General features: G+C 47.9%; 1 protein-coding gene across 1 annotated transcript in view; it reads right to left on the bottom strand.

Annotated features, from left to right (window-relative positions):
* XPO6 (exportin 6) overlaps positions 1-9,490 on the bottom strand; it is a 108,119-nt gene extending 98,629 nt beyond the window's left edge. The window contains exon 1 of the mRNA XM_019648687.1: positions 8,830-9,490. Coding sequence (XP_019504232.1) covers positions 8,830-8,832 — 3 coding nt within the window. The 5' untranslated portion in view covers positions 8,833-9,490. The remainder of the gene's footprint in view (positions 1-8,829) is intronic.
* Between the last annotated feature and the right edge of the window lie 5,380 nt (positions 9,491-14,870).

Here is a 14,870-nt window from a genome sequence, read left to right as displayed (position 1 = left end):
CCTGGCGTATAAGACGACCCCCCACTTGGAGGCATATTTTTCAGGGCCAAAAAATCGTCTTATACGCCGGCAAATACGGTACTGTTTTTCCTGAAATAGTATTTTCAGTGGACCACATTTCAACTAAACACGCCTGTGTAAATGTATACAAGCTTAAAAAAACACATTAGGGGGGAAAAAAATGGGCTGTGGAGTCAGAACTCTGGCTCTACCATATCGCTATGTGATTTTGGAGAAGCTACTAAGACTACCCTCCCTGAACCTCAGTGTCCTCACCTTCCCCAACTGTAAAATGGAAACAGGTGATAATAATACCTTCCTTGTAGGGTGGTTGTATGCTATTAAATGAGGTACGTACAGTATACAGTCCGCAGGGCCCCCAACAATGGCCTGTATACTGTAATTATGAAATGCGCACAGACATTTTTCCTCCCTCTGAATCCCAGCTTCCTTCCCTTCCCATGAGCCTCTCTCGCCTCTCTCTGCCTCTGGGCTTCCTCAGTCAGTATCTACGAGTCCCCCACCTCCCCCACCCCACTAGCAATTGGCCCCTAGCATTCCTCCCTGTAGCAGTTGGTTCCTGCAGCCTCCCAGGACATCCCTCATCTACACAGCATCTGCTCACCTGCTCCACACCTCTACCTGCCCAGGGAAAACATCTGAGCTCCCGGGCTGCCATGGGCTTTGGAAACCAGGGTGTTGGGCTATATTCATACCTACTGGGTTGTCGGAAAAGTCATGACGTATTTTTTCTGTTTTTCGTTGCAAAAATGCATCATGACTTTTCCAACAACCCAATAGTTCAAACTCACCACCCTCTAAACACCACCACCATCATTTACTAACCTCCAGGGCCGACCTCAACCCTCTTGGATTTATGTTCACACCTGACTCTCGATTCCCTAACTATGCACAGAGTGAGATTCCTGATGTGGACGCGGAAGGGTGCATCGCTCTGCCAGGCCTGAAGGGGCAGTGAGGGGGAGGGTGGAAGTTCCCACTTTGCTCTTCAAACTTCTTAATTGTGTGACACTTACTAGAAGAATGTGGTCTGTAATTCCTGGATCATAAAAATAAATAAATCAAAATAATAAAAACGAAAAAAAGACCTAATGATAGCCAAAGATGATAAATGTGCAACTCATGCCTAGAAAGCCTCCAAGCAGTTATGGTGGCCTGAACATGGTAGGTAGGATCTCACCTGCGAAAATGAAGAAAAGGACATTCATGCAGAGGAAAGAGCATGGAGCAAAGGGAGAGAAGTGTGACACGGACTCAGCGTCCTGGGGCTGCAAGGGGTTCGCTGTGGCTAGAGAACAGGTGTCACTTGGGAAGTCTAAAGATAGTCCAAATAAATCATTTCAAGCATTTAATAACCATTTTCATCCTTACTGAGAAGGCTAAATGAGATTGTGAAAACCCAAGGCCTGTGGGCTTTCCACTACTCTGCTGTAATAAACAACGTGGTCTGACGACAGTGGGGACCCTCTGCTCAGAATGATTTGGGGTCACGGGGCACAATCACATCCAAGTGCCATGAGGCAGCTCTGCAGGAATACAGAAGATGGGCTGGAGAAGGAGGGACCTGGAAGCTGTCGAGACAACAGTGAAATCGAGAGGCAGTGACACTCTGACCACAGCGGAGGGAAAGGCCAGGGTCAGGGCAGACATAAGGAAGCGGCACATCACCAGGTCAGGGGGCGGGGGACCTGAGGGGAAAGGGGAAGTTAAAGATGACTCAGGTTTATCATTAGAGCGTCTCCTGAATAAGGTCATGAACAGAACGAGGGCATGAGGGCAGGAGCACTAATCCGAGAGGGAGGTGATAGATTTGGGTCAGATACGTTTCATTTGATGTCTATAGGACCTCCAGTGGGTACCCACGGTGGGAGAGGAAGGCGGAGTTCTCATGAGCACATCGTCACAGCCATGAGAAAGAAGATCAAAGGAGACTGAGCCAAGAGAGCAATACCATGGAAGCCAAGGAGCCAAGGAAAACTTTCAGGAAAAGAAAAGGACACAGGTGGTCGCAAAAAGAAAAGTCAGAGGTATAAGGACTGAAAAGAGGCTAAAAAGAGGCTATTCATATTGGATTCCACACACAGTGGCTACAGGTGATCTTGAGACATAGTGAAGACAAGACGTCAGCCACCAATGGCTACAGAATGAACCTGGGCAAGGAGGGGAACAAGTCTGGAAAAGGAGGCAGAGCGGCTGCTACCTGGTCAGGAATTCCTGCCCTCTTCATCCCAGGCTGCGCTGGGTTGCCCTGGACAAGGGATGTCCGCGACCCAAATACCTACAACTGTCAAGATCCTTATCCTGCCCAACGCCAGTTACCTTCATCTCCACAGCAGCAGCTGCCAACCTGCCTACAGACAGAGCCGAAGCCCTTATATTATCAGCACGTGGCCCGTCTCCTGTCTTCTTCCTGTCAATTTCTTTACCTGTCATCTCTTCCATTCCCATCCAATCCAAATCCTAATAATTAATTGAAATTTCCCACTATTCCCAAGTTAGAGGCTTCCAAACTCAGTTTGAGCTTTTCCCGTTTCATCATCCCTTGAATCTGGAATCAGTAAGTTTTAAGGGACAGCTCTCTGACTCTTGCTCTCCCTTCCTCACTGCACACCCCGAACAGGCCTCTGGCACATCCATCCAGGCCTGGCATCCCATCTGGCTTCCCCACACCAATCTCACCTACACATGACAAATAAATTGTTTCCTTTAAGGAAAGACCAGCCAAAACTCAAAGCCCAGCTCCCTAGAGCTAGTCCTGGAGGCCATCCATAAACCACCTTTACGGCTTTCCCTCCAACTGCTTCTTCACAAAAACCTCCAGCATAGTCAAACCAGTCTTTTCTTACGTTACATTTCGTTACGTCTATTTCTTCTGAAATAGCCCCACTGCAGGTTCTACTCATCACAGGGAACCCAGCTTCCTCCCTTTCTCCAAAGCCCCTTGGGACACCCAAGATTCCCACAGCACCTCCTACCACAATTTAACTGTCTACCAGCCAGCAACTATTCTAGACTCCTGGGACACATCAGTAAGCAAAGCAAAGATCCCCAGCTCTATTCAGTTAATATCTGAGTAGAAGGAGACAACAAAAATAGATTTCATAAATAACACTAAGTATATAAAACGGTTACAAACTGTAAATGCTATAAAAAGAAGTGAGCCAGGACGTGAAGTGCTGGGCGTTCCAGAATGGAATTAGGGTTTTTACCCAGTGTGGTGAAGACAGGCCTCACTGGGAAGGTGGGTCCTGAGAAAGTCTGCGGAAGGTCCAACTTGTCGCTCAGGGAAAAGCGCCATCCGGGCGGAGGTAGCGCCAGGCAGGACATACCTGGAATTTGAAGAACTGCAAGGAGGCCAGGGGGGCTGAACGGGCTGAGCCAAGGGGAGGGTGGCGGATGGGTCCAGCGTGAACGAAGGCCAGAATGTGGGGGTTACAGGGGGTCACACCATGGACTTCGCACTAAGTGAGTGAGGAGCCATGGGAACAGAGACATGACCTTAAACTACCAAAGAATCACTGAGGCTGCTGTGCTGAAACCAGGCTCAAAGGGGCAAGGTCAGAGGCTAGGAGGGCAGTTAGGGGGCAGCTGTGGTTCTCCAGTTGAGAGATGATGAAGGTCTGAGCCTGAGTGGCACAGCGGAGGGAATAAGAAGTGATCACATCCTGGCCACACTTCGAAAGAAGGACATTCGGCTTTCCCGACACAAGCAGATGTGGGGAGTGAGAGAAAGAAGGGTCCAGGGTGACTTCTAAGTGTTTGGCACGAGCAGCTGAAGGACGGAGCTGCCCTCAAATGGACAGAGACATAGACAGAGATGACTCAGGGGAAGACCAGGAGTTGACACTGTGACATGTCACCTTTGAAGCGCCTGACAAGCAAGCTGACAGATCAAGTAGCGGCTGGATACATGAGAACTGCAGCTGAGGAGAGTGACCTGGACTGTGTGCTCACCAGTCTGAGGCCTAGGGCACCCCTACTCAGCTGCCCAGAGACCAGTGAGATGCAGGAGAAATGACCAGCGAGACAGAGGGGAAACCAAAAGCGCTTCTTAAGTGTCCTGGAGGCCAGGTGGGGACTTAAGGAAGATGGGGTGCTCAACCTGTCCGATGCTACCGACAGATCAGGTAAGGTGAGGACCGAGAGCCAGCCACGGCACTCAGCAAACATGGCGGGAAGGACCCTGACAAGTGAACTTAACAGAGACCAGAGGGTGGCCACTTAGAGAACACTCTTACCTAGAGTTTTGTTGTAAAGGGAACAAGGAAATACAGCAGCTGCTGGCAAGGAAAAGTCAGGGTAAAAGTATTTACGATGAGAAAAACATCATGTCTGAAGGACCGCAGGCGCATATGCATATAAAGCCCTAAAAAGTCCTAGACACTCAACCAATGTTAATTCCTTCCTTCACTCTTCCTTCACACCAATCACTTTCTATTATCTTTGCTGATGTGTATCTGATCTTTGTAACTCCCTGCAAACAACTTTTACTTGGAAGGCCCTTTTTTCCCTTGACTGTCAAACTCTTCCTAATCTTTTTTTTTTTTTTGAGTTTTATTGGGGAATGGGGGGAGGGGAACAGCACTGGGGAATTGGGGGAAGAGGAACAGACAAGTTGCTGTTGCTTCACTGGCCCAAGTTGGCACTATCATTGTGCTCTTCCCAGGTGAGGCAGATCAGTCGCCAGCTTCTGGACGGCCGCTCACAGCGGCTGTTGGCTACACACAGTAGCCCATGGCAACCCACTGCAGCAGGGGCTGCAGCCTACGCTGTCGACGGCGACTCACGGCAGCCCAGCTCCAGGTTGAGCTGTTGTTCAGCATCTTAGCTGTAGAGGGCAGTGTCACTGGCCCTCATATGTGGGATCCAAACCGGGGCCCTCTGGCGTCCCAAGCCAGCTCTTAACCAACGCGCCACTCTGCCAGCCCCTCTTCCTAATCTTTAAAGGCTCAAATACCCTCCCTAGAAGCACCCCCTCCAGCTGCTCTCCTCTTAACCTCCCCCAGTGATGTTAACTTCATGCCAGTGCATTCTTCTGCTATCGCCCTTATCATAGCCCCTTGTAATTATCATAATATACGTCCCATCTTCCTCACTGGACTGACTCCCAGGGGGCAGGGGCAACACTATCTCTCTTGAAAGTGTAACAGTTAGGAGCAGGGACTCTGGAGGAGATCGCCTGGGGCTCGAATCCCAGTTCCACGTAGGGGTTGCAGTGTGACCTTGAAAAGATGCCTAACCTCTCTAGACCTTGAGTGTTCTCATCTATAAAATGGGAAATAAAAATAGCCTCTACCTGCTGGCATTGTCTGAAAGAGAAGATGAATTAATATATGTAAATACCTGGCATATGCTAAGCCCTATAAATACTATTATATGATTACATTGTATCCGCAGGAAGGCAGTAAATTATTTCATGAACAATATACCGAGGCACTAAAAAGCTCTGGCCTTGTCTCTATACCACTCTGAGTTTTTGGTCTTTGTTCACTTTACTGTAATCTCATCACTTGAACCAGGTCATGTACTAATTTTTCCAAAAGATGTTGAAGTCATTTCTTGATGTCACCTGTCTCCGTTCTACCTCTCATCGTGTGATCAACTACAGGCCCTCTGAGCACAGCTGGCCCATTCCCTGCCACCTCCCTGTACCACCACAGCATCCTCAAACGCCCCACACATGGTGTGCACCACGGCACACCACTGATGAACAAGTGGCTGAGACACCTGAGTGGCCAAATGGAAGGTCTAGTTTTGCCTCCATTATGGGGACCATTGGCAGAGGGTGTCATTAAAAAATGAGAAGGCTTTGTAACCAAAGCAATTTTCTAAGCAACTGAAAAATGCAAGTAAGGACTCAAGTTTCCACAAAATTTCCATAATGAGCATTTACTATTAAATAACAACTCTGCAGAAAGGTAACACCTTTAAGATGTTACAGTACTTACGAACTCAAGGGGATTCAACCCAAAATAATGATTTAATCAAACGCAGCTCCAGTAGAGCTGTTGTAGTGATTCCATACTGCAACTACGAATCTTTTTTAATCAGTTCTAAATGTACAAGTTAAGGTCCCTCCTTCTAGAGGAGAATTTAAAGGAACTCCCGCGCTCCCCAGCCCCTATCATCATCTATCTCAGAACCAAACGAAACACAGCTGGATGACACTCCTGATCACCTTCACATGAGGCAACACAGGTACTGCAAAGGGCACAGGCGTTGGAGTTGAGCACCATGGGGCCACACGCAGGTGAGACAGGTGTCATAGAGCAGGTCTGCTCATCTCCCCCTCCCGCAGTAACGGCAATAATGTAATTTAGCGGGTGGTTATGGTTACCTAATACTGAAAGACTTGAAGAAAAATGAATACATGAAGAGCTAGCTTATAACAGATACTAGATAAATGGTAGTTTTATCATAGTATACCATTTTTGTCTTTTTAGAGTTGAAGTTTTAAAGAGAAGTTATTACCAAGGCTCTAACATATGTTAACTAATACTCTTAAAAGTAAAAGCGTGAAGTCAGTAGGAAATGGAAAGGAAAAAGCTGTGATCCCAGGGAGAAGACTCCCCGCCTGGAAGATACAAAAAAAAACTGGCTTCCTTGCATTTTGGGTACAAGCCTTGCCCTGCCCACACCCCTGACCCTGGGATACCCACAGGTGCACCCCTGGTGTCAGTGACACAGAGAGGACACGATTAGATGGTCCTGTTCACCACACATCCACTGTGGCCATACCTTTATGCTTAAATATGTGTGGCTCAGACTTACTTCAGAAGAAAATGTACATGGTGATCATGAAATCAATTACTTTACAACTAATGGCTCAAAGGTAGTCATTTCATAATGTTCTCCTGATTGCCAATGAAAATGAAACCCGAATACAAGATTGCTTGGCTAGCTCAGTGGATAACCAATAAAATTCTGCCCAGGGGTCCCAAAGCTCCCTGAGGGGAGGACTGTGTCTGTTCATCTGACATTCCCTAGAGACAGGCATATAGTGGCGATTTAAAATTCATTGAAGGATGTGTACACCCCCGTTCACAGCAGCATTACTCACAATAGCCAAAAGGTGGAAGTAACCCAGGTGTCCATCAACAGATAAATGGACAAACAAAAGGTGGTGTATACACACAATGGAGTATTACTCAGCCTTAAAAAGGAAGGAAATTCTGACATATGCTACAACACGGATGAACATCGAGGACATTATGCAAAGTGAAAAAAGCCAGTCACAATGACACACTGTAGAATTCCACTAACAGGAGGTACCTAGAGGAGTCAAGTTCACAGAGACAGAAAGTGGAATGGTGGTCGCCAGGGATGGGGAGGAGGGAAGGGAGTTAGTGTTTAACAGGTACAATTTTGCAAGATGAAAAGTTTTGGAGATGGATGCACAACAAAGTGGATGCACTTAAAGCTACAAAACTGTGCACCGAAAATGGTTAAAAACGGCAAACTTCATGCTGTGTGTATTTCACAGTTTAGAAACAAATTCATTGAAAGGATAAATGAAGGACTACTCAGAACTACTTTCATCACTCACTAAATGTTCTATTTCATACCTTATTCATTAGGGAATTCCTAGCTCCCTACCTTATAGATGGGAAAACAGGGACGTAGAGAGCTTAAGTGACCGGCTGTTAAACAGCGTGTTCTATCCGACTGGTCGGAAGCCCAGGAAGACAAGGGCTACGCCTCCAGTCTTCTTTCGAGGCCCAGAACCTGAACACACCCGCCACAGGCCCCTTCAATGTTCTGAGAATCCCACCGGCCTGAACATCTTTATCATAGAAGATGTCACTGTGTCCCTTTCTTAACAAAATCTCTAACTTAACAGATAAAATGGCCAGCCTTCAGAAGACTTCTGTCACTGGAGGTGCTCAAACACAGCTGGGCCATTAGCCACTCGCCACGGCATACTATGTACCAAGGGCTGGAGCACAGAAAGCTTCAGACCATTTCATCTGTAAGGGAGCTGAGTCCTCTGCAGTAAACAGAGAAGGTTCAGGAACAACTAAAATACCAAAAAACAAATGCTTAACAGATAGATGAGAGTACACAAATCTAAGGGAGTACTGAAGAGTGGCTTTGGGTCTGGGACATGCGAAAGATGGGCGGCAGCTTCTCAGCTGGATGTGGAAGGATGAATACTTTTCCAGGCACTGCCAGGGAAAAGGCCAGGGCATGCAGCAGAAAGAACCGCAGACTAGGTGTCAGGAGAATAGCACCATTCCTTGTTGCTATTATCTAGGTAAGTGACTTCTGCAAATCACAAACCCTGCTCCCCCACATATAAAGCTACAGCAAGACCCAGACCAGCTCTGTGTGGTGCATCCAACAGGGGCTCTGAAGTCACGCTGCCTGGGTCCAATGGTGCCACTGTGGCTTAAGGGTGACCTTGAGCTGGGTAATTAGTTGTTCTGTGCCTCAGTCTCCCCCCTTCCGAAGAGGGCTGTCGTGCTAATTAAACAGTACACGTTAATCATTGAATGCACGGCCTGGCACATATTAAGCCCTCCAAAAATGACAGCTCCTGTAACGACGAGCCACACTGTCTGAGAGGCAAACACCAGATGCAAGGGTTTGTGCCTGCTACCCTCCCAGGTCCCTCCCAATCCTGAGACATCCCTGAGGGGGATGGGAGCGCACAGCCGGGGCAGCAAACCCTGAACGCATGTGTCACTGCCCTGCCCGGGACGCGCCTCTCGCCGCCCCAGGGAGAAGCGATGGCTCAGCAGTCCCGGGACCCGCTCCCACCTCTCAGGCCCGGCACCCAGGGAGGGAAAGGGGTCGGACCCCACTTACCATGCTGGCAGGGGAAGGGGACGGCTCAGGTGAGCTGGCTCTCGGGCTTCGGACACGTCCCGCTCGCACAGTTCAGGTCATGGTCCCGGCAGGCTCGGGAAGTCCCCCGCCCATGCAAAGAGAACCGCTTCCCTACCCGGGCCCCCGCCGGGACCCTCTAAAAAGAGTGTGGTCCCCCGGCCCGCCTCATCGGGGACCCCCGGAACAATTCATCAAGACCCACCCGCCCCTCCCCAAGGAAACTGAAAAAAAGCAGGAAATGGGGCTCGGAAGCCGGCAGGGAGGGCAGCGGCTCGGGGCCCCCTGCCCGGGCCCGACCCCCGAGGGGAAGCTCCGGGCCCAGGCAGGGTCTCCCCGGCCTCCGCGTTCAGAGGCAGCCGCGCGGGCCCGGCCCCGAAGCAAAAGGGCCGGAGGCTGAAGGGGGCCTCGGAGGCGCAGCCCGAGCGGCCGGCTTAGGGGAGAGGCCCGGGGGCCCGCGCTGTCCTCGCCGCCTCAGTCCACACGGCCGCCGCCGTCACCCCCTGGAGCATCCCTACGCGCGTCCGTCCCGGAGCCGCCTGCTCGCGCCGCGCGGCCACCCCCGACCAACAGCCCCAACGCGCCGGAAGTGGCGAGCGCCCGGCGTAGCCCCACGGCACGGCCGCCGATCTGCGGCGCTGGAACCGGACCAATCCGGAATCGAGCGGGGGGCGGGGGCACGCAGGGCGGGGCCGCACCTGACGGCTGCCGCTAGCCCTGCCCCTTCCTGACCCCGCCCCGCGCCCGGCGACAGTCCACGCGGGCCGGCAGCCATGTTGGTAAAGGACGCCGGGGCTGCCATCTTAGTAAGGGTGCTCTTCCTGTTTCGCTTCATTGGCTCGTTCATTCCGCACCTCTTTAGGGAGCGCCTTTTACGTGCCCAGCACCCGGCTGAAAGTCAGCAGCACGCAGCCTCTGCCTTCCTGCAGTTGACATCCATTCAGTGCATGCACGTTTTAGCCCTGCTATGGCCCAGGCGCTGCCACAGGTGCAGGAGGGCAGCAAACGAGACTGCTGTAGCCCCTGCCCTGGAGGAAGTAGATGAGCAACAAGAGCAAATGAATAAATTAATTGTAAGAAATGAGGAGTTGGGCCAGCCGAGTGACTCGGTTAAGAGCTCTCATGGGAGCACCAGCTCTGAGCAGCAGGTTGGTGGTTAAGATCCCACATTAAGGGCCAGTGACCCTGCGCCCTCTACAGCTAAGATGATGAACAACCGCTGGACCTGGAGTGGGGCTGCTGTGAGCTACATGAGTGGATGGCAGCCAGCATGAGCGCCGGCAGCCAGCGAGAGCTACCATGAGCCACTGTGAGCGGCCGACCAATGACCGGCAACCGATTGCCTCACCCGAGAAGAGTGCAATGATCATACCAACATGGGCCAGTGAAGCGATGTCCTCCACAACTAGACTGAAGAACAAAACAGCAATTTGTCTACCTGTCTGTTTTCCTTCCCCGATTCCCCAATGCTATTCCCCTCCAAGTCCCCAATAAAAATCTTTAAAAAAAAGAAATGAGAGTGCTGTGTGATGAACGCAACCCACACGCAGAGTGCTGAGAAAATGGAAAGAAGGGATAGGAAATGTAACCTGGGACATGAAGGATGCAGTACTGGGAAACATGATCAAAGCGGAAGGGACAACTGCAAAGATTCTGCAGGGTTCTGAGACTGCAAAGAATGTGGAGAGTCCCAGTGCCTGTCCTCCAACCCACTTTACTTGTGAAAGTGTAGATTTTAAGAAACACAAGCAGGAAACAATCCCTAGCAGCCCAAGTGCTACTAGGGTGTGCCTGCTGCAGAGATGAGCAAATCTGTCTAACCCAGTGACTTTCAAACTCCAGCGTGGATCAGAATCACCTGGCAGGCCTGTTGAAATTACATTGCCATCTGAGCCCCACTCCCAGAATTTCTAATTCAGTAGACGTGGGGTGGGGCCTAATTTACACTCCTAACAAGTTTCCAGATAACGCTAAAACTGCAGGTCAAGCGACCACACTTGGAGAACCACTGATGTAACTCATGACCACAGAAAGCTTTCACTTACTCTTTCATCAAATATTTATTGTTGTCCATTAAGTGACAACCACTGTTCTGAGTATTCGGTGCTGGGCAAAATAGACACACTTGTGCCCTTGCAGAATCGAGAGACATTATTTGTATTGTACAAAAAGGAATCAGTTATCATTGTGATGAAAGCATGAAAGGAAAACAAATCACCATGAGAGTCAATAGCCAAGGGACCTCAGCTAATCTCCAGGGTTGGGGTGGGGAGATGGTCAGAAAGTGACATTTATTTAAGCTGTGGCCTGAAAGAAATGTTGTTGTTTGCTAGACAAAGAAAGAAGGCAGAGAATATTCAAGGCACTAGAAACTGCAAGGACAAGAGAAGTTATCTCAGTAGGTAAGCAGATAACTCATGACTGAGGCCACCCACTTGTCCTTTCTTGGCTCGGTTTAGTGCGAGGAGCAAATGCTTTTGGATAAGAATTAGGGGTGGAATTCCAGCTCTTAGTGTTAGCTGAGGTCTGTTGAGCACATTATTATCAAAGCCTTGCTTTCCTCACTGTATAATTGGATGAAATAACAGAAGTTCAACTCAGGCTGAATTAGAGGTGTGTCTTTGGCTCACATAACCCTCATAGCTGGACATCCAGCAATAGGTCAGCTTCAGGCTGGAAGTGAGGGGAGCCCTGGATCCCTTCCTCTATGACTTTCTTGGCTCTGCTCTCCTCCATGTTTTCAAGATGACTGCCAGGAACAGCCAGGGGCATAAACTTCCCCATTCACATCCAGCAAGAGACAGTACCTTGTCTCACATCTTTTCTTAAGGCAGTAAGCTTTATCCTACTGGTCCTGCCCATCCCTGAACTAGCCACTGTGGAGGAGGATGGAATTGCTATGATTGGCATAGAGAATCGGCCCCTGGAGTTGATTTCAACTCCCCAGAATAAAGTAGGTTTGGTGGAGTCAACCCATGTCCGTTGCCAGGCTGGAGTGAAGATTAAATTGAATGTACACAAAACACCTGGCACATAAGGCATACAATAAATCACAGCTATTATTAATTTTACTCCAGGGATTTTGTCCAAGTCAACCAAATAACATTTTGTTATTAATATTAATCTCGAGCCTGTCTATTAAAAAAAAAAGATGTAAGGCTGCTATTACATTTTGTTGGCACTGCAAAGATGTCCCCCATCCATCTCCTCCTGCCCACTCCTACTGCTACCGCCTCGGTCTCATTCATTCAGGTATTCGCTCAACAAACTGTCAATGAGTTCGTATCAATTTGGTGCCAGGACTTTTGCAAAAATTAAAGAGTTCCAAATGAGTAAGATTCAGGCAAATTGTGGACTGTCTCATGGTAGATATAGCCACCTAAACAATGACAGCACAGTGTGAAAGGTGCTAAAATTAAGGTGTGTGCAAACCTAAGCACACACGTGAGGAGGGAGCAATGAAATATGAGGAGAAAGTAGTTGGAAAACTGAACAAAGATGGTGATATTTCAACTGGGTCTTGATGGAAGAATTTAAGTTCACCTGATTGCTGCAGAATCCATGCTCCTTTTCCCACTCCAAGCTGTCGTCCATTGTGTCAAGTCTCTTTCTACTGCACGTGACAACGTTGAGACTCTACAGTTGGGACTCTAATGAGGAAAAAAGGGACTGTTGTGTTGTCAGAAAAGTCACGACGCATTTTTGCGTAGAAAACATAGAAAAAATACGTCATGACTTTTCCAACGACCCAATATATTGTCTCATGTAAGAGAATCATCCAGAGGGTTGTATGGAGTTCAAACATGGCTGGGTGAGTTCAAACAGAACTCAGTTTCTCTCCATTTCTTGGTTCTGCTTCCGTGATTGGGGTGGTCCTTTATCCACACAGGTGGCTCCTGGCATAATCCAAGCTTTATTTTCTCTCAGGATGAATCCTGGTAGAAAAGAAGAGATCATGCCTCTCCTATAAATATTCCAGAAAGGGCCAGCCGAGTGGCTCGTTGGTTAAGAGTTGGTTTGGGAGTGCGAGCTCTGAGCAGCAGGGCGCTCAGAAAACATAGAAAAAATATGTGATGACTTTTTCGACAACCCAATAGAATTGCTGGGTCAAAGGGTGTATACTTTTGTGTTTCTGATGGATTGTGCCAAATCACCCTCCATAGGAGTTGTGAATTCCTACCATCTACAGAGCATCTATTTCCACATACACTGGCCAATAGGATAGATCGTCAAACTTCTGGATTTTTGTCAATCTGAGAGGTGAAAAATAGCACCTCGGTGTCATCACAACTTTTTGGGAACTGTCTGTTCATGTACTTTTCCCCTCTTCGCTATTGAGTCATTGGGTTCTTTTGCCTAAAAAAGCGTGGAGGAGAGGTGGTCCTTCATAACAAAGTTGGGGTTATCAGAAGAAGGGATAAGGAAAAAAATTGTTCTAGGAGTTCTTTATATAATATGGGGATTAACTTTTTGTGATACTGACTTGCAAATATTTTCCCCAGATTGTTGTTTGTCTTTTGACTTTGCTTATGGTTTTACTTTTCCATGAAGAAGTTTTTAATTTATTTTTTAGAGTTGAATGGATCAATCTTTTATGGTTTCTGGATTTTGAGTCATACTTAGTAAGGATGCTCCTATATCAATGTTTAAAGGGATTTGCTTATGCTTTCTTAAAGTCCTTTTAAAAAAAAACAGGTAAATATTTTATCTACTTGGAGTTTATTTTGGTGTACAGTATGAGGGATAAATCCAAGCTGTTGTTTGAGACAGGAGACACCCAAAGCAGGCACACACTAAGGTGACTTTGTTCCCAGAAAGAGACCAGGCCACGAGTAAGGATCTGGTACATGGAACAAAAAAAGTGTCCAGAACTGGCCAAGTTTAGACTCCAGGACAGCTGGAAGTAACACCATGTCACAAGAGGGCGATGGCAAGAACCGGGATTAGGTAGCAAGCCCAAGGTCTCAGCCAGCAGAGGGACAAGGAGATCAGGACAAGGGCCTAGAAAACTGCGTTCACACTCCAGACAAATGCCTGACCTCTGGGAAACCTTGTGACTCCAAGCCTCTGAAGCCTCACGGTTGTCATTCCCCAAAACCCACTAACAGGAACACGGTTGGGAGAGAGTCCTTTCACTCAACAAATTCTTATTAGGGAGGCACATGACCCACCACCAATCCTAATAAAGACCAAAAGCAGAATAAAGGTCAAGGAACACTGAGCAATAAATTCTGACCAGGAGGGCTTCATGGAGGAGGTGATGGCATTTGAGCTGAACGTTCAAGAATTGGTGAACTCTTACCAGATGGAGATTTTTTTTTATTGCAGTAGTATTAATGGTGTAGATCATCTTTATCCTGTTGACTTCTCTTTCAAAAATAAGTCTGCTGGGGCAGCTGGTTAGCTCAGTTGGTTAGAGCACAGTGCTCATGACACCAAGGTTGCCGGTTCGATTCCCACATGGGCCACTGAGTTGCGCCCTCCACAACTACTTGACTTGGAGCTGATAGGTCTTGGAAAAACACACTGTTCCCCAATGAAATTAAAAAATAATAAGAAGAATAAGTCTGCCCTCCCATGAGTTCAGCCTTCTTTTGAATCACTCTGCAGTGTTTTAAATTTTCCTTCATAAAGGTTTTATGCATTTCTTTTTTTCTTTTAATTATTTTTATTATGAAATACACATGTTTTAGAATTAGTTTCAGCTGTACAACACAGTGCAATAGTTATACTTTTTAACCCTCGAAGTGACAACCCCCCTCCCCCAATCCGCCATCCCACTTCCTCCCAATATCATACATATCTATTACAATTCCCTTGACTCCACTCCCACACTATACTCCACGTCCCATGACTATCTCTCTCTCTATCTATCTATAGATATAGATATAGATATAGATATAGATATAGATATAGATATAGATATAGATATTCACTTATAGTTGACATACAATATTATACAACATCAGCTTCAGGTGTACAGTGCAGTGATCAAGCCTCTTCCCCATCCATGATGCGGTCTC

This window comes from Hipposideros armiger, unplaced genomic scaffold, assembly GCF_001890085.2.
Source record: "Hipposideros armiger isolate ML-2016 unplaced genomic scaffold, ASM189008v1 scaffold_126, whole genome shotgun sequence".
NCBI classification, from domain to species: domain Eukaryota; kingdom Metazoa; phylum Chordata; class Mammalia; order Chiroptera; family Hipposideridae; genus Hipposideros; species Hipposideros armiger.
The sequence above is the reverse complement of the archived record's forward strand: the minus strand, read 5'-3'. Positions and strand labels throughout refer to the sequence as shown.